The sequence below is a fragment of the Amblyraja radiata genome, chromosome 4 (assembly GCF_010909765.2).
Source record: "Amblyraja radiata isolate CabotCenter1 chromosome 4, sAmbRad1.1.pri, whole genome shotgun sequence".
NCBI lineage: Eukaryota > Metazoa > Chordata > Chondrichthyes > Rajiformes > Rajidae > Amblyraja > Amblyraja radiata.
The window spans coordinates 58,573,058-58,596,217 of NC_045959.1; the positions used below are offsets into that span (position 1 = coordinate 58,573,058).

The following is a 23,160-nucleotide window of genomic DNA, read 5'->3' on the forward strand; positions in this document are numbered from 1 at the left end:
ATTTCATTTAGAGACACAAAATGAATCGTGTCCATAGATATATAATGTACAGCTCTCCAGAGAAAGGGAAGAAAATCACACCCAATATAATCCACGTACTGATGGCTAACTTTGCAGTGACATCAAGCTGGTTAAAGAGTTTGTGTGAAACCATGTCACTACATGATGAGGTTCATACCTATCTGCAGTGTTGTATAGGGTGGAGCTGGCCTTGTGACTACAGAATTGGCAAAGTGACTAGGAGGGTGCTGCAAGGCTTGGTGCTGGGACCCCAGTTATTTACAATATATATCTTAACGCGTTAGTTAGTGAAAGTAAGCATGCAGGTACAGCAAGCAGCCAAGAAAGCTAATTGCATGCTATTCTGTGCTGCCACCTTCAGGGATCCTATGACTTGTACACCGAGATCCTGCATTTTCTCAATACTCCCTCTGGCCCCTCAATTTATTCAGTATAAGAGGCGGGCGGCTATGTTGCGGCTTTAAAACTTTGGTAATTGTGCATTTGGGGTATTGTGTGCAGTTCTGGTCGCCCCATTACTGGAAGTAAGTGGAGGCTTTGGAGACAGTGCAGGAGAATCTAGCCTGGATCAGCTGAGGGTATCAGATATCAGGAGGGGTGGACAAAGTGGATTATTTTCTCTCGTACATGACAGACTGAGGGGAGACTTAAGGAAAGTATTTAACATTATGAGAGGCGTGGATAGGATAGAACCACTTTCACGGGAAATGTCGAAGACTGGAGGGGATAGCTTTAAGATCAGAGACGGAACTTTTTAAAGGAATCATACGGATCAAGTTTTTATTTATTTTATTTTTTTAAACGAGTAAAGTGTGCCAGGAACACTGTCGGAAATGGTAATGGAAGCAGATATGATAGTGCTATTTAAGGAACTTTTAGATAGGCATGTGGATATGGAGGGTTGTGGATGGCACATAGATTAAATTGGCATCATGTTCTACACAAACATTGTGGGCAGATGTTGGAATCTTGAGCAAAAAGAGAAAAGTGCTGGTTGTACTCAGCGTGACAGAAAGTGAACAGAAAATTTCCATTCCCTGCCCAAATGTTGCCCGACCTGCTGAGGTCTTCCAGTACTTTTCTGCTGTAATTCAATATAATCATACCTGATCTATCTTTCAAAAGAGGGTACGGAGCTGAACTGGTAGACATCAGCATGGGACTAGAGTCGCATGTTTTTCCTTTCCTGCACTTGGAAGTAACCCAGTGAGCTGCTTCTAATAACAGTTCCCATGAGGCGAGGGCCTTCTTCTGTGCTGTATCGTTTAACTAAATTAAAGACAAAAAGAAGTGCTGGAATAACTCTGGGTCAGGCAGGCAGCGGGGTCGGGAACAAGCACCGTTCACAAGGACTAGAGAGTGGACTTTAAAAATGATGCCAAAACATGGCGCCACTTGCATGCAGGCTCAGTCGACTATTTCTGTACACCTGAAAATCTGGGGTATGGCAATGGACTGTCAGTCAGATAACGAATTTCACTGTTAGCACTTCGCACATGTGACAATACTTGATTAGTACAGGTATCAGGGATTTTGGGGAGAAGGCAGGAGAATGGGGTTGAGAGGGAAAGATAGATCAGCCATGATTGAATGGAGGAGTAGACTTGATGGGCCGAATGGCCTAATTCTGCTTGTATAATTTATGAAAAGCAATGTTGTACCCTGTAGTACATGAATAGATGACGTTTCGGTTTGGGACCATTATTCAGCTCTTTCTTAAGGCTAAACCAGGAATGGGCATGGAATATTGACCCTGTTAGTGACACCCACACCCAGGAACAAGCTGCCACAAATGTTCGGTGGGATGGAGTGCAAACCAGTGGCACAATGCTTTGTGGAGACCACATCCGTTTTCTGTTTAAATTGCTGCATGTTCTGATGATTCACTGTGACAGGAAGACCACGCTGATTGAGCCTGTTCTGCCCCTTTAACGGTGAAGGTGTGGCTCTGGAGTCTTTGCAGGTTGAGTTACCAAATAAGGTAATGTCTCTGCAGTCTGCGAGCCGGCAGAATGAGCAGGGTTTAACCCTTGGAGTGCTGGCTGCACTTGTTCAAGGTGTGGTGTCAGTGCCAGGTTCCTGCACCTGGTAGCCCCTCACCACTACCCCACCTGCTCCATCCACCCTAGGGACTGAGGCTTGCTGGCTACACAGCCTGCCAAGATGAGAATTCACTGCTTTCCCGAGAAAGAGAACTGAGAGGATTCTGAAGAAAGAGAGTCTATTTTAAAATTTACTTCCTTGTTTTCAAATTGGTCTAAGGTCTCACACAACTGCACCCCTCTCTTGACTCTAATCCCCTTCAGCCCCTGCTCCCCTCCCTGTCTTTGTAAGCCCCTTTGGCCCCTGCACCTCTCCCCGTCTCTATAACCCCCTCCAGCCCCTGCACCCATCCCTGTCTGTGTAACCCCCTCTGACCCCTATACCCCTCCCTCTCTGTAACCCCCCCCACACACACACACACACACACACACACACACACACACACACACACACACACACACACACACACACACACACACACACACACAGCCCCTGCACCTCTCCCTGTCTCTGTAACCCCCTCCAGCCCCTGCACCCATCCCTGTCTGTGTAACCCCCTCTGACCCCTATACCCCTCCCTCTCTGTAACCACACACACACACATAGCCCCTGCACCACTCTCTGTCTCTGGGAACTGAATTATTCCAGAAATCTGGAACTCCATGTGGTCAAGAATGCTGAATTGGTTAAATCCTAATATTGAACTATCTTACTCCACGTATGACCCCAGACTTTGAGCAAAGCATAAAGTGTTGGAGGAACTCAACGGGTCATACAACATCTGTGGAGGGAATGGATAGGCAACATTTTGGGTTGGAACTCCTCTTCAGACCCTTCAACCAGTCTGAAGAAGGGTGCTGACCCGAAACATTGCCTATTCATCTCCTTCTACAGATGCTCTTTGACCCGCTGAGTTCCTCCAGCACTTTGTGTTTTGCTCAAGATTCTAACATCTGAAGTTCCTCGTGTCTTCAGACCTCGTTTACCCACATCCCTTATAAACCACACATAAATCTGTCCACAACCCAAGGGAACTTTATATATATTCGGGAATCATCTTCCAATTCTTCAAAGTTGGAAGATGGCACTAGAACCTGACAATTCTAAGCATGCTGTCCCGGAAGCTCTACTGACAATCGTTTCTCTCCTGTGTATGATTAAATTAAAATTAAATTAAATTAACTTTATTTCGGACTCAGGGTCCAGACAAGGGATAACATGACATAAAAATACATTGCATATAAAAACATCATAAAATACATATAAAATGTTAGTACATCACTTATAAAAGCATCATAAATTATATATTAAAAAAAAACACAATACATGATTTAAAATCCAGAATAAAAAAGAAAAATCAGTGTCCGACAACGTACGCGATTTTTTTCGACACCAGTGTCTCCACAACTGGGATTCATAGTGTGTAGTGCTAAACTTTATGTTTGACAAGGCCACGACAATTACATTTTTAGAGTAATTTATCCTGCAAGTGAATTTATATACATATGATTTCTTACGATAGCTTCTAAAGCACTGACTTCTGCAGCCACAAACATGTTACTAGCACTACACCATCTAGGTTTCCTTAGCAGTGTTTTCATGGCATCATTATAGGCTACCTTTAGTCTCTGCAAACTTGTCTTTCCGTAGTTCGACCACAGGTGCGCAGTATAGAGTGGTGTGCAATATGCTCTAAACAGCGACATCTTCACCACATCTGTACACGCACCAAACTTATGCAAGAGAATATTCACCTGTACATACAACATACATCATTGCCTATAAATATCCTCATCCTCTGTCATTTGTTCTGTAATAAAATGCCCAAAATATTTTACCTTATTACAGACACTAAGATTATTGTCAGACAATTTAAAATCAGGAAATTTTAGTCTCATGATTGGACTCGTATATCGTATGATTTGACTGGATAGCGCACAAAACAAGCTTTTCACTGTATCTCGGTACACATGACAATAAAAGAAACAGTTCAATCCCCTGAAAGCCCAGCACTAATTAAATGGAGATGGATGATGAGTCACCCAGGGCATGTGGAATTAATCCAGGATTAATGCGTGCCTTTTTTTACAGTGGGAAGAAAACAAGAACATCAAAGTATTTACATTGCTACAGCAACTTCTCTTATTTTTAGACATCTCTTATGTTTGAGGATGACTTAAGGGCCTGCCCCACTTACACAATATTTTCGGCACCAGTCATAGTCGCAGCAGGTCACCGAAAATTTTCAAAATGGTGAAAATCCAGCGGCAACTAGAAAAAGGTACGACTCTTTGGGCGACGACTGACGACCACACAGGCGTCACCCCGCGACATGCCGGATCACAGTGACTCTCTGCATGCTGTTCCAGCAGAGGATCTATTGTACTCATGTGTAGTAAGGGCCTGTCCCACCAGCATGCGGCGAGTGCGACCAAACATGGTGGCTTGAGGCGTACGGCCACGTGGGGCCGGTCCTACTTCCAACCGTGGAGCCGTATGGAGCTGGTCTGGACATCATATTCACCAATCAGCTGGGCAGGAAGCGGGCCGACTGAATTTGGACGTTGCTCGGCGTCGGGCGGTTACGTCATCACGCAAAGGCACGCCGGGCGGTGACGTCATCGCGCAGCGCCACGCGCTAGGCGTACGCCGTCAAAACGCTGTGTACGGCGTCCAGACGCTGCATACGGCCTCAATGCGGCTGCGGGCCGACAGGCCGTTGCCGTGCGGGATTTTTGGACAGCGTCAGTTTTTCGGAGCCCCATGCGATGTCGGGACCAGCCCCGCACAACTCCATACGGCTCCAGCGATCGAAGTGGGACCGGCCCCACGAGGCCTTACGGCTCAAGCGACCACGTTAGGTAGCGCTCGCCGCATGCTGGTGGGACAGACCCTGTATGATTTGACTGGATTGCATGCAGAACAAGCTTTTCACTATATCTCTGCACACGTGACAATGATGAACTAAACTAAAAGTATTTTGTCAAGGTGGCTTTGAGCAGATCTTTGAATCTTTTCCTCTGGTGTACTCGTGTATGGTATGGTTCCCCTGGATACCATGCAAAACATTTTTTCACTATCTCAGTACATGCGACAATAAATTAATACCAGTAAATGTTAGAAATGTTGATGAACAGAGACACCTTGAGGTGCAAGTCAAGGGTGCATTGAAAATGGCAGCTCAGAAAGGCAGGACATAGAATACAAGATGACCCCACAGAAGAGCACCAGACCTTAATATCACACACCATTTCTGATTTTATTACTTCCGGCTCTCTGCCCTCTAAAGCCTCCAACCTTATTATTCCCCAGCCCGGCATGGTCGATTTTATCATCTCCCCAAAATCCACAAACAGAACTGTCCTGGCAGACCCATTGTTTCTGCTTGTTCATGTCCCACTGAATTAATTTCCACATACCTCGACTCCATCCTATCCCCCCTGGTCCAATCCCTCCTTACCTATGTCCAAGGCACCTCACATACTCTTCGTCTCTTCAAAGACTTCCGTTTTCCAGGACCCCACTCCCTCATCTTTACCATGGATGTCCAGCCACTCGACACCTCCATCCCACACCAGGAAAGGCTTAAAGCCCTCCGTTTCTTCCTCGACCGCAGAACCGCCAATTTCCATCTACTAATACTCTCCTCCACCTAGCAGAGCTGGTCCTAACCCTCTCCTTTGACTCCTCCCACTTCCTCCAAATCCAAGGCTTAGCTATGGGCACTCACATGGGCCCTAGCTATGCCTGCCTCTTTGTAGGGTACGTCGAACAATCACTGTTCCAGGCGTGCACTGGCCTTATCCCCGAACTCTACCTCCGCTATATTGCCGACTGCATCGGTGCTGCCTCCTGCACCCATGCAGAACTCACTGACTTCATGAACTTCACGACTCATTTCCATCCTGCATCTTCCTCAACCATTGCTCTCCTGGCGAAGGTGCTCTCTCAGTGTTGCTGGAGAAAGAGCTCCAGGATTTACACCAGTAATGATGAAGAAATGTAGATATATTTTCAAGTCGAAAGGCTTTGGGGCTCGGAGTGGAAGCTGCTGGCAGTAGTATTCCCCTGGACAAACAACTGTAGCCCGCGTGCATTGCGAACAAGATGCAGCTCCGTTGGAGGAGGGTATGTTCGTGGTGGGCAAGCATCTAGGATGTCCTAAAGGTGGAGCCAGGGCCAAAGTTCAGCCATCGACAGTGGCGGGATTCACACTTAAAGAGTAGGGGTATTAAAAACCAGTGGAAATAGATTTTAGGTGATATGAGAAAGATTTAATAGGAACATGAGGGGCAAAGTTTTCACACAGAGTGTGGAGGGTGTATGGAACGAGCTGCCAGAGGTAGTTGAAGCAGGTACTATAACAATATTTAAAAGATATTTGAACAGCTACATGGATAGGAAGGATTTATAGGAGGGGCCTCCAAACTTTTCAGCATGAGGGCCACATTATATATTTGGCACATTTTTGCAGGCCGTAGGGGGAAAAAAAGAAATGTAAGTTTATAAATGTAATGAACTCAAGAGACAGGGGGGGGGCTTCAGAGAGAGAGAGAGAGAGAGAGGCAGAGGCAGAGAGAGAGAGAGGCAGATAGAGTGGCAGAGGGCAGAGAGAGAGAGGCAGAGAGAGAGAGGGCAGAGAGAGAGAGAGAGGGAGGCAGATAGAGAGAGGCAGAGAGCGTGGCAGAGAGAGAGGCAGAGAGAGCGAGAGGGCAGAGAGAAATAGCAGAGAGAGAGAAAGAGGGCAGAGAGAGAGAGGGCAGAGAGAGAGAGAGCGAGGGCAGAGAGAGAGAGGGGGCAGAGAGAGTGAGGGGACAGAGAGAGAGGGCAGAGAGCGAGAGAGGGCAGAGAGAGAGAGGGGGGCAGAGAGGACGCAGAGAGAGAGGTCAGAAAGAGAGGGCAGAGAGAGGGAGGGCAGAGAGAGAGAGAGGGGACAGAAAGAGAGAGATACGGCAGAGAGAGAGAGATGGCAGAGGGGACAGAGAGAGAGGCAGAGAGAGAGGGGGGGAGAGAGAGAGAGGGGCAGAGACAGAGAGGGCAGAGAGAGAGAGGGAGGGGGCAGAGAGAGGACACAGAGAGAGAGAGAGGCAGAGAGAGGGAGAGAGAGGCAGAGAGAGAGTGGCAGAGAGAGAGAAGCAGAGAGAGAGAGGCAGAGAGAGAGAGTAGAGGGAGGCAGAGAGAGAGAGGCAGAGAGGGGGCAGAGTGAGGGGACAGAGAGAGCGAGAGAGGGCAGAGAGAGAGAGAGGGGGGGCAGAGAGAGGACAGAGAGAGAGGTCAGAGAGAGGGAGGGCAGAGAGAGAGGGGGCAGAGAGAGATACGGCAGAGAGAGATGGGCAGAGAGAGAGAGAGAGAGAGGCAGAGAGAGGGAGAGACAGAGAGAGAGATAGAGAAAGAGGCAGAGAAAGAGAGGCAGAGAAAGAGAGGCAGATAGAGGGGCAGAGTGAGAAGGCAGAGAGAGAGGCAGAGAGAGAGGGCAGAGAGAGAGGGCACAGGGCAGAGAGAGAGCAGAGAGGGCAGAGAGGGCAGAGAGAGCAGACAGAGAGAGAGGGCAGAGAGAGAGGGGGGGTTGAGAGTGCTGAGAGAGAGGGGGGGCATAGACAGAGAGAGGGCAGACAGAGAGAGAGGCCAGAGAGAGAGAGAGAGAGGGCAGAGGGCAGAGAGGAGAGAGAGGACAGGCAGAGAGGGGAGAGGGCAGAGAGAGGGCAGAGATGGGAGAGAGGGCAGCGAGGGGAGAGAGGCCAGAGAGCGAGAGAGGGCAGAGAGGGGAGAGAAGGTAGAGAGAGATGGCAGAGAGAGAGAGCTGAGAGAGGGCAGAAAGAGAGACGGCAGAGAGGAGAGAGATAGGGCAGAGAGGGGAGATAGGGCAGAGAGGGGAGATAGGGCAGAGAGAGAGAGGTTAAAATGCGGTTTTCTCCTGCATGCCGGAGTTTTATTTTCTCGGGGTGCTAGCTAATGCTGAAGAATTGTTCCGATATCCGTTCTGTGAATTTGTTTTTTAAAAACCGCGTGACAATTTCAGCGCTGGAGTAAAATAAAAATCCGCTTCTAAAGCCGTCAACGCCGATAAACGGGACGGATTTCCCGTACGGGACAGCTAAAGGTAAGCCGTTTATTTTACATATAAACTTGCTTCTTAGGATGACCTTAATCCAAATTTTACATTGCGAAAAGGTGAATTAGGTCCCATACGATCTGGCAGTGTTTTTCCTGCCAATATGGGGTTTAAATTCACCGCAACCGCAACGTACCAAACGATCGCGTTCCACAAAATCCCACTCGCAAGATGATTAAAATGGCCATTAATTTACGGGAATTAAACATTAAATGCCTTCCATTTGGCCTATAAATTCATGACAAAGAGATTTAAAAATCATGTTTATTGTGAATTCTTGTGTGAATGTTATTTGGACACTTAGGCTATTTAAAAATGTTAATCTTTTCTTAAGAAATGGATAGATGTTTAGATCTAGTAATTGAATTTTGTAATTAGCTACAATTAGGTAAATAACTAATTATATGCCTTGATTTCAGGTCATCCAAGTAAGATTGTTTCATATCTGTTTCAGAATGCTTCAATCTATAATAACTGCAAATTTATTTCAGTTCTCTTAATTTTTAAGGAAGTTATGGGCTTTTGTCCTCGATCACAGCTTTTGTGTTAAGTCAATGGAAAAGCAATAGGGAACAAGATGCTAATTTCAGAGTATGAAAATGGCCATAACATTTTTAATACTGAAGATATAAAAGTACATTCGGTGTCAAATTAAACTTCTTTTTATGCTTTATCTGATGGGATAAATTGCAGACTTAATTTTTTAAATCTCAAAATTTTGTAACATTGCTACATCGTTGCACCTTGTATTTGGAGGAAATGGGAGGAGTCAAACGAAAAGTTGTTAAGGGCGAAAAATCGAAAAGTTGTTCCAGCATCCGAGGTGTTTTTGCCTCATATTTCCAGCATCTGCCGTGTTTTTGACTCAGATGTTCGGCATCTGTGGAGCTTTGCCTGAGGTGATGACCTGTTGGCGGTTGACGTCACAGCATGCGGCAGGCGGGACACGCCAGACGTGATTGACGTCGGGAGGTGGGGCGGGCGAGCGGGGACGGGGCGGGAACGGCATCTGTGATTGGCATGAAGGCGGGGTGATAGGCAGCGATTACCGTGGGGGCGGGTGGAGAGCCGGTGATTGGTCTAGCGGTGGGCTTAGACTGTGATTGACATGAGGCTCGGCCGGTGAATTGTCAGGAGGCGGTTGACGTGCGGGCGGGATCAAGGCCGGTGATTAGTCCGGAGGCGGGATCAGCAGTGAGGGGGCGGGTCCAGTCGTGACGATCAGCTATGATTGGTCAGTGGCGGGATCGGACAGTGATCGACGTGTGGATTAGCTAGTCATTGGTCGGGGGCGGTGATTGACGCGGGGCGGCGCCGCTGACGGACGGGTAGTCGGGTCTCTGGCGGCCGGGCCTGGCGACGGCGGCAACATGGAGAACAGGGCGACAGTGAGTGGAAGCCGGAGGGCGGCCTGGGCTGGGCTGTCTCCATCTGAGCGGGACCCGGGTGGGCAGGTCGGCCCGGAGAGGAGGGGAGTGGAGGATAGGATATGGAGAAGGGGGAAGGGAAATGGATGGGAGGGGTGATAGAGATGGGGTGTAAGGAAGGGAGGATGTTTGGGAGGGGAGGTGGAGGCGTATTGGGGAAAAGGAGGGGTGGGATGTGATTGAGAGGGGGGGGGGGGGGGGGGAGAATGTTAGGAATAGGTTTCAGGGAGGGGCTTTAGGGAGAGGTTGGTTGGGGATAGAAAAGGAGGGGTGTTTGGAGGTGGGAGTGTGGGAAGAAGTAACAGAAAAATAGGTTAATGAAGGAACTGCAGATGCTGGAAAATCAAAGGTAGACAAAAATGCTGGAGAAACTCAGCGGGTGAGGCAGCATCTATGGAGCGATGGAAATAGGCAACGTTTCGGGTCTAGACCCTTCAGAAGGGTAACTGAGCGTCTGAAGAAGGGTCTCGACCTGAAACGTTGCCTATTTCCTTCGCTCCATAGATGCTGCCTCACCCGCCGAGTTTCTCCAGCATTTTTGTCCACCACAGAAAAATAGGTGCAGGAGTAGGCCATTCGGCCCTTTGAGCCGGCACCGCCATTCAATATGATCATGGCTGATCATCTAAAATCAGTACCTGCTTTTTTTCCATATCCCTTGTTTAGCCCTAAGAGCTGAATCTACCTCTCTTTGAAAACATTCCAGTGAATTGGCCTCCACTACCTTCTGTAGCAGAGAATAGGGGGGTTGCACGTAAGGTCATCGGGTCAAAGGGCATGACGCACGGAGCAGCTCCATCCATGTGGAGGACATGGCAGCCTACCGCATACATTGTTAATACACGAAACGCGTACTTTCTTACCTGTTAAAAACCGCCGAAATGGTCAATTTTTGCGCTGTAAATAATTGTGGAAATCGGGGTATCTGTAAGAGACATTTATCCTCCTTCAGAATTCCAAAAATGAGGAGAAATTATGGTACGCAACAGCTGAAGGGACAACAACAGCTAAAGTGGTTGGCGAACATTGGCCGTGCAGATATCAAGATTGAGAATATTGGGAATTATCGCGTTATATTCTGGAGTTTAGAAGGATGAGATGGGATCTTATTGAAACATATAAGATTATTAAGGGTTTGGACACGATAGAGGCAGGAAACATGTTCCTGATGTTGGGGGAGTCCAGAACCAGGGGCCACAGTTTAAGAATAAGGGGTAAGCAATTTAGAACGGAGACGAGGAAACACTTTTTCTCACAGAGAGTTGTGAGTCTGGAATTCTCTGACTCAGAGGGCGGTGGAGGCCGGTTCTCTGGATACTTTCAAGAGAGAGCTAGATAGGGCTCTTAAAGTTAGCGGAGTCAGGGGATATCAGGAGAAGGCAGGAACGGGTTATTGATTGGGGATGATCAGCCATGATCACATTGAATGGCAGTGCTGGCTCAAAGGGCCGAATGGCTTACTCCTGCACCTATTGTCTATTGTCTACCTCCTCTGGCAGCTTGTTCCATACACCCACCACCCTCTGGCCTACTCCTGAACCTATTGTCTAATGTCAACCAAATCATTCCTCATCTCATTCCGAAATGGCCTACCCCTTATTCTGAAACTGACCCCTGGTTCTGGACTCCCCCAACATCGGGAACATTTATCCTGCTTCTAGCCTGTCCAATCCTTTAAGAATTTTATATGTTTCTATAAGATACCCTCTCATCCTTCTAAATTCTAGTGAAGAGTTTGGGATGGGGAGTGTGTTTGCGAGGGACAGTGTGTTTGGGAGGGTCTGTTTCCGTGCTGTACGACTATGACTTGTCCTCAGCTAACTGGGATGCCCAGAGTGTGGGGCGGTGAGTTACACCAGACCCTCTTGACAATGTGGTTTGTGTTTCCGCAGACCATCAATGACCTGTTCCTTGCGCTGTACGAGATGGGCTTTGAGGAGAGGCAGGTGCAGGCTGCCCTCCAGGCTGGGATCCTCAATGTTCAAGAAGCCGCAGAGTGGTGAGTAAGCTGGCCCTGAGCCCCACCGAATGGTTTCAGCTGTAAGCCTGCTCCCATGAATTAAAATGTCCCACAACGCAGGGAGGGTCCCAACCCGAAAAGTCGCCTGTCCGTGTCGTCCGGAGATGCTGTCTGGACCACTGAGTTACTCCAGCACTTTGTGTTTTAATCAAGTTTCCAGCATCTGTAGTTCCTTGTGTTAATAGTTCAGGGCCAGTTGTCCGATCATGTGCAAGTGACTAGTGGGGTGCCGCAAAGCTCCGTGCTGGGACTCCAGTTATTTACAATATATATTAACGATTTAGACAAAGGAATTAAATGTAATATCTCCAAGTTTGCGGATGACACAAAGCTGGGAGGCAGTGTGAGCTGCGAGGAGGATGCTATGAGGCTGCAGGGTGACTTGGATAGGTTGGGTGAGTGGGCAGATGCAGTATAATGTGGATAAATGTGAAATTATCCACGTTGGTGGCAAGAACATGAAGGCAGATTATTATCTGAATGGTGTCAGAATAGAAAAAGGGGAGGTGGAACGAGACCTGGGTATCCTTGTACATCACTCACTGAAAGTAAGCATTCAGGTACAGCAGGCAGTGAAGAAAGCTAATGGCATGTTGGCCTTCATAGCAAGAGGATTTAATTTATAGGAGCAAGGAGGTCCTACTGCAGTTGTACAAGTCCCTGGTGAGACTGCACCTTGTGTATTGTGTGCAGTTTTGGTCCCTAATTTGAGGAAGGACATTCTTGATATTGAGGGAGGGCAACGTAGGTTCACCAGGTTAATCCCGGGATGGCGGGACTGACATATGATGAAAGAATGGATCGACTGGGCATATATTCACTGGAATTTAGAAGGATGAGAGGGTATCTTATAGAAACATATAAAATTCTCAAGGGATTGGACAGGCTAGATACAGAAAGGTGTGAATCTGTTGAATTCTCTGCCACAGAAGGCAGTGGAGGCTAATTCACTGGATGTGTTCAAGAGAGAGTTAGATATTGCTTTTCGGAGTAACGGAATCAAGGGATATGGGGGTAAAAGCAGGAATGGGGTATTCTGGTTGATCATCCATGATCATATTGAATGGCAGTGCTGGCTCAAAGGGCCGAATGGCGTACTCCTGCACATATTTTCTGTGTTTCTGAGCAAGGAAAGAATGCTTGACAGGAACTGAGAAAATAACTTTAGTTTGATCCAATGATACAGCATGAAAACTGGCCCTTCAGCCCACTGAGTCAATGCCGACCATCAATCAACCAATCACGCTGGGTCTATGTTATCCCACTTTCTCATTCCTGTACACTGGGGACAATTTACAGAGGTCAATTAACGTACAAACCACACATCTTTGGAATGTGGGAGGAAACCGGAGGGCCTGGAGGAAATCCACACCGTCGCAGGGTGGACATGCATACTCCACACAGGCAGCACCCAAGGCCAGGATGGAGCCCAGGTCTCTGGCGTTGTGGGGGAGGAGCTCTCCCAGCTGCGCCACTAAGTTGCCTCAACAGTCCTCAATAGTCTGAACCCTTGGATCGAACATGCTACCAGCAGCAGCATTCTTGATTTGGGGACTGTCAGTAAACATTATAGACGTACAGGTTTGTAGGTTAATTGGCTTTGGTAAAAATTGTAAATTGTCCCTAGTGTGTGGCATAGTGCTAGTGTACAAGAAAATTGCTGGTCCGAGCGGACTCAGTGGGCCGAAGGGCCTGTTTCTGTGCTGTATCTCTAAAGTCTGAGGATGGATGGGCAGGCAACTGGGGGGGGGGGGGGGTAGAGAGGAGGGGTTGAGAGACTCTGCAACATATATCAACCTTATGGTCAATATCTCCTGACACATTCCTTTTTACCATTCTCTGTTTATTTTGGGGTGGAATCTGAACAATGTTTTGGGAGACATGGAACTGCATATGCTGGAATCTTGAACAAAACATAAAGTGCTGGAGGAACTCAGTGGGTCGGGTCCCTTCAGACTGATCTTGGCCCTGGCCTGTTGCTTGTCTAGGACACCTGAGAGAGAGGGATCTAAGTTATCCACTTGAATTTTCTCCCTTGGTCTTGTGATAAAATTAGCAGTCCAGATAGAACCCTGGTTTTAAAGTAATTATTTTCACGAACCTGTGGAGGTGTGAAGCTTCAATAATTCTTGAGCAATATTCTAATACAGCTTCACCAACAATTTTCTGGTAACTGATGTTCCAGTACCTATTTTAATACAGACAAAATTACAAGCGTGCACTTGAAATCCCCACCGTAGGTTTCCATCGAAAAAGTGCCGGGTGAGGCGGCTGATCTTGACTTAATCGGGACTTCCGTGGCGGGTTGCATTTGCCTTTTGTGGCCGGGGCTCTGGAACTGGCCCAACCGGTGCAGGCCGATCCATTCCCACAGCCGACTTCTGAGGCCGACTTTGCGGGTCAGTCTCGGCCACAGCCCTGGCAGACGTTAGATTCCTCTTGGAGACCGTGACCTCTGTCTGGCACAATGGATAATCCAGCAAGGCTATGGAACCAAGGGTGCTGGATAAGGATGGTGGACCTGTATTGGAAATGTTCAGCTGGTCAGGCAGCATCCATAGAGAGGGAAATTCTGTTTTTTTAGCAGAAGTATTTGGTACTTCCCATGAACCAGTAAAACCTGCACTGGGGATCTCTGCAGGCTTGAGCTTTCTGCCATGCCAGCCTGCGATATAAGTAGATAGGATGTACCTTTAGAAAGAGGATGAGGAGGAATTTCTTTAGCCAAAGGGTGGTGAATCTGTGGAATTCATTGCAGCAGACGGCTGTGGAGGCTAAGTCTTGGGGTTTTTAAAACGGAGATTAACATATTCTAGATTAGTAAGGGTGTCAATGGTTATGTGGAGAAGGCATGAGAATGGTGTTGAAAGGGAAAGATAGGTTCATGATGCTTGAATGGCGGAGTAAACTCAACAGACCGAATGGCCTAATTCTGCTCCTTTTACTTATTGATACTAGTGCTGCCAGAATCTGGTCAAACTCCTGCCCGTGTTTTCAATATTCTAAGCCAAACACAGTCTTGTTATCACAGAACATAGAACAGTACATCACAGGAACAGGCCCTTCGGCCCACAATGTCTGTGCCAAACATGATGCCACGTTAAACTAATCTCCTCTTCCTGCACATGATCTGCATCTATCCATTCCCTGTGCCTATCTAAAAACCTCTTAAACACTACTCTTGTCACTGCCTCCACAACCACCACCCTTTGCAACACATTCTAGGTACTCCCCACTTTGTGTGGAAAAAAAACGCTTGCCTCACACATCTCCTTTAAACTTTGCCCCAGCATTTGTAAATTTAAAAAAAATGAGACTGCACGTGCTGAAAATCTGAAATATATACAGAAAGTGCTGGAATCACTCAGCAGGTCAGGTGGCAACTGTGGAGACGGAAACAGAGTAAATGTTACAGGTCGAAAAAGGTTCTGATATTGTGTTTGACCTAAAACATTAAACCTGTTTCTCTTTCCTCACAATCTGGCTTCTGCTGAGTGTTCGATTTCAATATTGCTTAATGAATGATGAACACAAGGAACTACAGATTCTAGTTTACAAAATCAGCCACAAAGTGCTGGAGTAATTCAGTGGGTCAGGCATCTTTGGAGAACATGGATGGATGACATTTTGAGTCGGGAACCTTCTTCAGTCTGAAGTTACTCCAGCACTTTGTATCTTTTTTTTGCAAGCCAACATCTCTGTGGTGGAAGGTACACACAATTGCTGGGGAAACTCAGCGGGTGCAGCAGCATCTATGGAGCGAAGGAAATAGGCGACGTTTCGGGCCGAAACCTTTCTTCAGACTGATGGGGGGTGGGGAAAGAAAGAAGGAAAAGGGGAGGAGGAGGAGGAGCCCGAGGGCGGGCGGATGGGAGGGTGGGAGGAGACAGCTAGAGGGTTAAGGAAGGGGAGGAGACAGCACAGGCTAGCCAAATTGGGAGAATTCAATGTTAATGCCATAAGGACGCAAGGACCCCAGACGGAATATGAGGTGCTGTTCCTCCAATTTCCGCTGTTGCTCACTCTGGCAATGGAGGAGACCCAGGACAGAGAGGTCGGATTGGGAATGGGAGGGGGAGTTGAAGTGCTGAGCCACCGGGAGGTCAGGTAGGTTATTGCGGACTGAGCGGAGGTGTTCGGCGAAACGATCGCCCAACCTACGCTTGGTCTCACCGATGTAAATCAGCTGACATCTAGAGCAGCGGATGCAGTAGATGAGGTTGGAGGAGATACAGGTGAACCTTTGTCGCACCTGGAACGACTGCTTGGGACCTTGAATGGAGTCGAGGGGGGAGGTGAAGGGACAGGTGTTGCATTTCTTGCGGTTGCAACGGAAAGTGCCCGGGGGGGGGGGTGGTGGGGGGGGGAAGGGAAGAATTGACGAGGGAGTTGCGGAGGGAGCGGTCTTTGCGGAAGGCAGACATGGGGGGAGATGGGAAGATGTGGTGAGTGGTGGGGTCACGTTGGAGGTGGCGGAAATGGCGGAGGATTATGTGTTGTATTTGCCGGCTGGTGGGGTGAAAGGTGAGGACCAGAGGGACTCTGCCCTTGTTGCGTGTGCGGGGATGGGGAGAGAGAGCAGTGTTACGGGGTATGGATGAGACCCTGGTGTGAGCCTCATCTATGGTGGCGGAGGGGAATCCCCGTTCCCTGAAGAACGAGGACATTTCCGATGCCCTGGTATGAAATGTCTCATCCTGGGAACAGATGCGGCGTAGGCGGAGGAATTGGGAGTAGGGGATGGAGCCTTTACAGGGGGCAGGGTGGGAAGACGTGTAGTCCAGATAGCCATGTGAGTCGGTGGGTTTGTAATGTATGTCGGTCAGGAGTCTGTCCCCTGCAATGGAGATGGTGAGGTCAAGGAATGGTAGGGAAGTGTCGGAAATCGTCCAGGTGTATTGGAGTGCCGGATGGAAGTTGGTGGTGAAGTGGATGAAGTCAGTCAGTTGTGTGTGGGTGCAGGAGGTGGCACCAAAGCACTCGTCAATGTAGCGGAGGTAGAGGTCGGGGATGGGGCCCTGGTACCTCTAGCTGTCTCCTCCCACCCTCCCATCCGCCCGCCCTCGGGCTCCTCCTCCTCCTCCCCTTTTCCTTCTTTCTTTCCCCACCCCCCATCAGTCTGAAGAAGGGTTTTCGGCCCGAAACGTCGCCTATTTCCTTCGCTCCATAGATGCTGCACACATCTCTGTGGTGGAGATGTGCGAGACAAGTTTTTTTAAAACACAGGATGGGGGGTGACTAAAACGCACTGCCAAGGGTGGTGGTGGAGGCAGATACCATAGTGGCGTTTAAGAGGCTTTTAAATGTGTTACGTGTCTCCATTTAACTGTTCCACTGTTTATTGATACCAGCGTCTGTGTAATCTCAAGGTATGCCTTCCTTGGGATTTCTGTGAGACCCTCTCTCACTGCTTCCCCTTTGATTCCTAGTGCTATTTCCTGCCTCTTTCCTCTTCTAGCTTTCTTCTCTCCCCCTCCTACAATCAGCCTGAAGCAGGATCTCAACCTGAAACTTCACCCATCCATGTGCTCCAGCGATGCCGTTTGACCCGCTGAGTTACTCCAGCACCATGTGATTTTTTGCAATAAATGACACGGTTTTGTTTCTCTCAAACCCGGTGATCTGCAGGTTGCTGCAAGGGGGAGACAGTGCCAAGCGCATGCAGGAGCAAGGGGTCTCACCAGCAGGAGCAATGTCGGCATTCAACCCACCCCTCGTTCAGCACAGCACCGCGGCCACACAGAGGGGCAGTACATCCAGCTCTGGGGCACCTCAGCAAGGTAAGGGGGCATTGGGCTCTGAAGCCAGTGTGGGAGGGTGGATGGGAGGTGGGGGAGAGGGTAACTGGGCGATTATCAGTGCGCTATGCAGGGGAAGATGACCATGAGTTGTGGCACCTCAGGGTTAAGCAGATGGGGGTAAACTGATAGCTACCCGGGAAGGGCATCACTGGTGCAACTGGTAAAGCCTCTGCCTCACTGCACCCGAGACCCAGGTTCGATCCTGACAGATGGTGTCTATGTGGAGTTTGCACATTCTGTGATCGCATGGGTTTCCACCAGATCCTCCGGTTTCCTCCCACATCCCAAAGACGTGCAGATTTGTAGGTAATTGGCCTCTGTAGTGGATGAGAAAGTGGGATAACATAGAACTCGTGTGAACAGATGATCGATGGTCGGCGTGGGCTGAAGAACCTGTTCCCGTGATGTATCTTTAAACTAAATGTGGGTCCCTGTCGTGTACCTACTGGGAAATGGCTAGGGTTAGATGGGGAGAGTTTGGGTCTGAATAGGGTGGACCTGCACCTGATGATGATTCCGTGCCCTTACCAACATCTCCATAGAAAGCAGCAGCACAGGTTAACCTGCATCACAGCTTGGTTATGGAATAGCTCTGCCCAATATCGTAAGAAATAGTAGAATTGATGATGTAGCCCAGCTTTTCACTGTACCTCGATACCCGTGACATGAATAAACTTGAACGTAAACCCTCAGATCACCACGTGACCATTTTAAAACGAGGTTATAATTTCAAATCTGAGGGCCTGTTTAATCTCTGCGGTGGATGTAAAAGATCCTGTGGCCCAAAACGTATTTATTTGACCAGCATCAGTGAAGCAGGTTGTATGGTCACTTGCACCACATTATTGTGGGTGGGATGTTGCTGTTTATCGACTGATTTCCACGTTCTCTACACTACGATAGTGACAGCACTACAGTCACACTTCACTGACTCAAGTCCAGTCAAGTTTATTGTCAGATGCGTAAGTGCGGTGAGGTGCAGGAACAATGGAAACCTTGCTTGCAGCAGCATCATAGACAAATAGACTCAGACCACAAACAGAAACATAAATCACACAAATTACATATAGAAAACAGACTAATACAGCACAGCCCACCATGTCCGTGCCGAAAATGATGCCATGTTAAATTAATCTCTTCTGCCTGGATGTGATCCCTCCATTCCCTGCATATCCAAAATTGCATGTAAATTATACGTAAATGCAGAATAAATTCTACAAGATGGTGGGAGCTGTGCAAACAGTGCTTCAAGGAATTTTAGAATTTTGAGATGCATAGTGGAAACAGGCCCTTCGGTCCATTGAGTCCATGCTGACCATCGAACACCCATGCACATTAGTTCTATGCTATCCCACTCAGGGTAATTAAGTCAATTTACAGAGGCTAATTAACCTACAAACCCGCACTCTTTGGAATGTGCGAGGAAACTAGAGCACCCGGAGGAAAACCACGTGGTCACAGGAAGAAGGTGCAAACTCCACACAGACTGCACCGGTAGTGAGGATTAAACCTGGGTCTTTGGTGCTGTGAAGCAGTCGTTCTACCCGCTGCACCACTGCGCCATCCAAATCCTGAAACTCTGAATGCTGCTGTAAGTGTTTCAGTGTTTGTCTCTAAGCATCAGGTGTTGTACCTTTCCGCGTTGTCTTGCGTATCGCGTGCACAGCCTAAAGTTGTAGGACAACTTGTTCTATTTGATTTTATTTGATTGTGCACGCCAGGTTGATTGCATTCGCTGAAACAGGGCGGACGACGTGAAGGTTGAAATCTCCCACCTCAGCTTTCCGGATGATTCGTTGTTATTGTTCAGCAGAAAAGCTCCCTGATGATTTAGGTCAAATCCTCTGCCTTAAGCAGTCAGTAACTTCCCCGAGAGATCTCTGGGGAGGCTCGGAATAGTGCAGGCAGTCAATTGCTTCCCTACTCTAACAGGATCTGGGGAATCAATAGCAACTGTTCATTCCCTGAGACTACGGGAACAGGAGGGAGCCAACTACATTTGAGTCTGTTTCCCCCAGACAGGGAGTCCCTGCCCAGAGCACTGTGAAGAGTTGCTGATTGATATCACCTATGAACAATCTGTCTTAAATGTAACAGCCCTGTCTGAGAAAGTTGATTTTCTCCATCAACTGGCAAGCTTGAAAGGGTGCAGAGAAGATTTCCGAGGATGGACCTGCCACGGGGGTACTTTGTAACATTGTAAGCGCCCTTTACGTGGCGACTATTTTCATATCTTGGGTATGCAGGCAAATAATTTCACTGTGACTTGTCACATGTGACAATAAAGTATTCAATCAATCAATCAATCAATCAGAATGTTGCCAGGATTCATGACAGTCATCCAATGATTTGGATGAGAACATACATGGCAAGATTAGCAAGTTTGCAGATGATACAAAAGTGGGTGGTATTGCAGATAGTGAAGATAGTTGTCAAATATTATAGCAAGATCAATTTCCTTGAAGGTGGCATCACGGGTAAATAAGGTGGTCAAAAAGGCTTTTGGCATGTTATAGTAGAATTAAGCCATTTGGCCCATTTTGTCTACGCCATTCAATCATGGCTGATCTCTGCTTCCTAATCCCATTTTCCTGCCTTCTCGCCATAACCCTTGACACCTGTTCCAATCAAGAATTTATCTATCTCTACCTTAAAAATATCCACTGACTTGGCCTCTGTAGTTCTCTGTGGCAATGAGACTACCTTCTGACTAAAGAAGTTCCTCCTCACCTCCTTTCTAAAAGAGCGCCATTTAATTCTGAGGTTGTGACCTCTGGTCGTAGACTCTCCCACCAGTGCAAACATCCTTTCCGCATCCACTCTATCTATGCCTTTCATTATTCTGTAAGTTTCATTGAGGTACCCCCTCAACCTTCTAAACTCCAGCAAGTAGAGGCCCAGTGCTGTCAAACGCTCATCATAGAATAATCCACTCATTCCTGGAATCATTCTTGTAAACCTCCTCTGGACCCTCTCCAGAGCCATTTGCCTTCTGATGACCTTTGACCATCATCAGTCAGAGTACTGAGATGGGTCTCCACCCGAAACGTCACCTATTCCTTTTCTCCAGAGATGCCGCCTGACCCGCTGAGTTACTCCAGCTTTTTGTCTGTATTGAGTATAGAAATTGAGAAGTCATGTTACAATTATATAAGACTTGGTGAGGCCGCATTTAGAATATTGTATTCAGTTCTGGGCACCATGTTATAGGAAAAATGTTGTCAAGTTGGAAAAGGTACAGAGAAGATTTATGAGGTTGTTGCCAGGACACGCGAGTCTGAGCTATAGAGAGAGGTTGAGCAGGCTGGAACTATTTCTTGGAGTGCAGATGATGAGGGGTGATCTTATAGAGGTATATAAAATCATAAGAGGAATAGATCGGGTAGTCGCACAAGAGTCTCTTGACTAGAGTTGGGAAATCGAGAACTAGAAGACACACGTTTAAGGTGAAGGGGGAAAGATTTAATAGGAATCTGAGAGGTAACTTTTTCACACTAAGGGTGGTGAGTGTATTGAACAAGCTGCCAAAAGAAGTAGTTGAGGCAGGGACTATTGCAATGTTGAATAAACAATTAGACAAGTACATGGATAGGATAGGTTTAGAGGGATATGGGCCAAACGCAGACAGTAGGACAAATGTAGATGGGACATGTTGGTCGGTGTGGGCAAGTTAGGCCAATGGGCCTGTTTCCACGCTGTTTGAATCTATGACTCTAACTCTTTTAATCATTTCAAACCATTGCTTAATATTAGACACCCAAGGGAACGGTTTTGGGTTCAAATCTCACTACTGACAAACACTATCCTCCCAATTTAAACCCTGCATCCCCATCTTATCCATGTCAATGCACAATGTCCATTCAAGAATCCAGTCTGTATATTTTCACAGCAGATGCCATATCCTCTTCCTCATCTCTCTGGCCTGATCTTGGACAGGCCTCACAATACTCCACATGTGGCAAATGTGCCCACCTTTATTAAATCTCTCCCGTGTAATGTTGTGTCTGTTTCTGTTTTAGCTATGCCTTTGTGCCCTCTGGTTATTAATCCTATTTCAAGTGGAGTAGCTCCTTCCCATTTACTCACTCAGAATGCCCAACCATTCCCTGTCCTTGCCTGTCAAATGGCCTTCCTAGAACATACTGCACAAGATCAGGCCCTTCGGCCCACAACGTCTGTGCCGAACATGATGCCAAGACCAACCCTTATCTACCTGCACCTAATCCATATCCCTCCATGCCCTGCACATCTCCTTTAAACTTTGCCCCTCTCACTTTAAAGCCATGTCTACCTTCACTGTCCTTTAGTATTTGATATTTCCATCCTGGGGATAAAGGTGCTGACTGTCTACCCTATCTAAGCCTCTCATAATTTTATATACTTCTGTCAAGTCTCCCTTTGATGTCTGGCTTTCCAGGGAAAACAATCCAAGTATGTCAAATCTCGCCCTGTAGCTAATCCCCCTGCCCATTCTCTGCCAGTGTTTGATTATTTAGGTTTGTCTCTGGTGTATCTGTCTCTTGCCCAGCATTGCCCCTGTCCAGGAAAAACCGCAACACGAAGGAGTTTGAGGAGCAGCAGAGGGAACTCGATGCTCAGCAAATCAAAACCGAGAGGCGAAAGAAACAGAAGGTAAATGGGCATGACGTGGCGCGCTCTCTGATTTCCCCACCGCACCCCTGCTCCTTGGTGGCTGGCAAGGTACAATTCCTCAATCCCTTTGTCCCACGCCCCCTCATCACACGTCAGTGGGCATGGTGCCAGTACTGGCCTGTACACATCTGCTCTCAAACATCCCGACAATTAAAAACCAAACTGTTTGCAGAGATGTAGGCACAAGGAACTACAGAGATATTGGTTTACAAAAGAAGACACTAAGTCCTGGAATAACTCAGCGAGCCAGGAGGTATCTCTAGACAATATGGATAGGTGATGTTTTGGAGCGTCAAGGCCCTTCTTCAAAATTGTTTAGCAACTTTAATTTCAGTTTCGAGATACAGCATGGAAACAGGCACTTCGGCCCACCATGTCCGTAATGATCATCAACCACCCGTTCACACTAGTTCTATGTCATCCCATTTTCTCATTCGCCCACTACACACTAGGCAATTTACAGAGGCCAATCAAGCTACAAACCCGCACGTGATGGAGGAAACCGGAGTACCCAGAGGAAACCCACGCGGTCACAGGGAGAACGTGCAAACTCCGTACAGATGTCACCCGAGGTCAGGATCGAACCCGGGTCTCTGGTACTGTGAGGCAGTAACTACCGCCGCACAACTGTGCCGCCACTGCTGGAAGAACACAGCGGGCCAGGCATCATCTGTGGAGGAAAATGGATGAGCATCATTTTGGATCAGAGGGTCCCAACCCGAAACGTCTGTCCATTCAGCATCTCTGGAGCACATGGATAGGTGACATTTCAAAGAAGGGTCTCAATCTGAAAAGTCACCTATCCACGTTCCCCAGAGATGCTGCCCAACTTCCTGAGTTGCTTCAGCACTTTGTGTCCTGTTTGCATCTGCAGTGCCCTATTTCTACAGAAACAGGCCCTTTGGCACATCTCGCTCATGCTGACCAAGGTGCCCCATCTACTCTAGTCCCACCTGCCTGCATTTGACACAATCCCTCTAAACATTTCCTATCCATATCCCTGTCCAAATGTCTTTTAAATGCTATTATAGAACTTGCCTCAACTACCTCCTTTGGTTGCTCATTCCATGTACCCATTTAAAA

At 47.7% G+C, this 23,160-nt stretch overlaps 1 protein-coding gene across 3 annotated transcripts in view; it reads left to right on the forward strand.

The window, feature by feature from the left end:
- Nucleotides 1-9,493: 9,493 nt before the first annotated feature.
- LOC116972167 overlaps nucleotides 9,494-23,160 on the forward strand; it is a 49,260-nt gene continuing 35,593 nt past the window's right edge. For all 3 annotated transcript variants that reach the window (XR_004411729.1, XM_033019557.1, XM_033019558.1), the window contains exons 1-4: nucleotides 9,494-9,564; nucleotides 11,496-11,602; nucleotides 17,252-17,403; nucleotides 21,953-22,056. Coding sequence is in view for 2 of the 3 variants with exons in the window: in XM_033019557.1 (XP_032875448.1) it covers nucleotides 9,547-9,564; nucleotides 11,496-11,602; nucleotides 17,252-17,403; nucleotides 21,953-22,056 (381 nt within the window). In the remaining variant the exon portion in view is untranslated. The remainder of the gene's footprint in view (nucleotides 9,565-11,495; nucleotides 11,603-17,251; nucleotides 17,404-21,952; nucleotides 22,057-23,160) is intronic.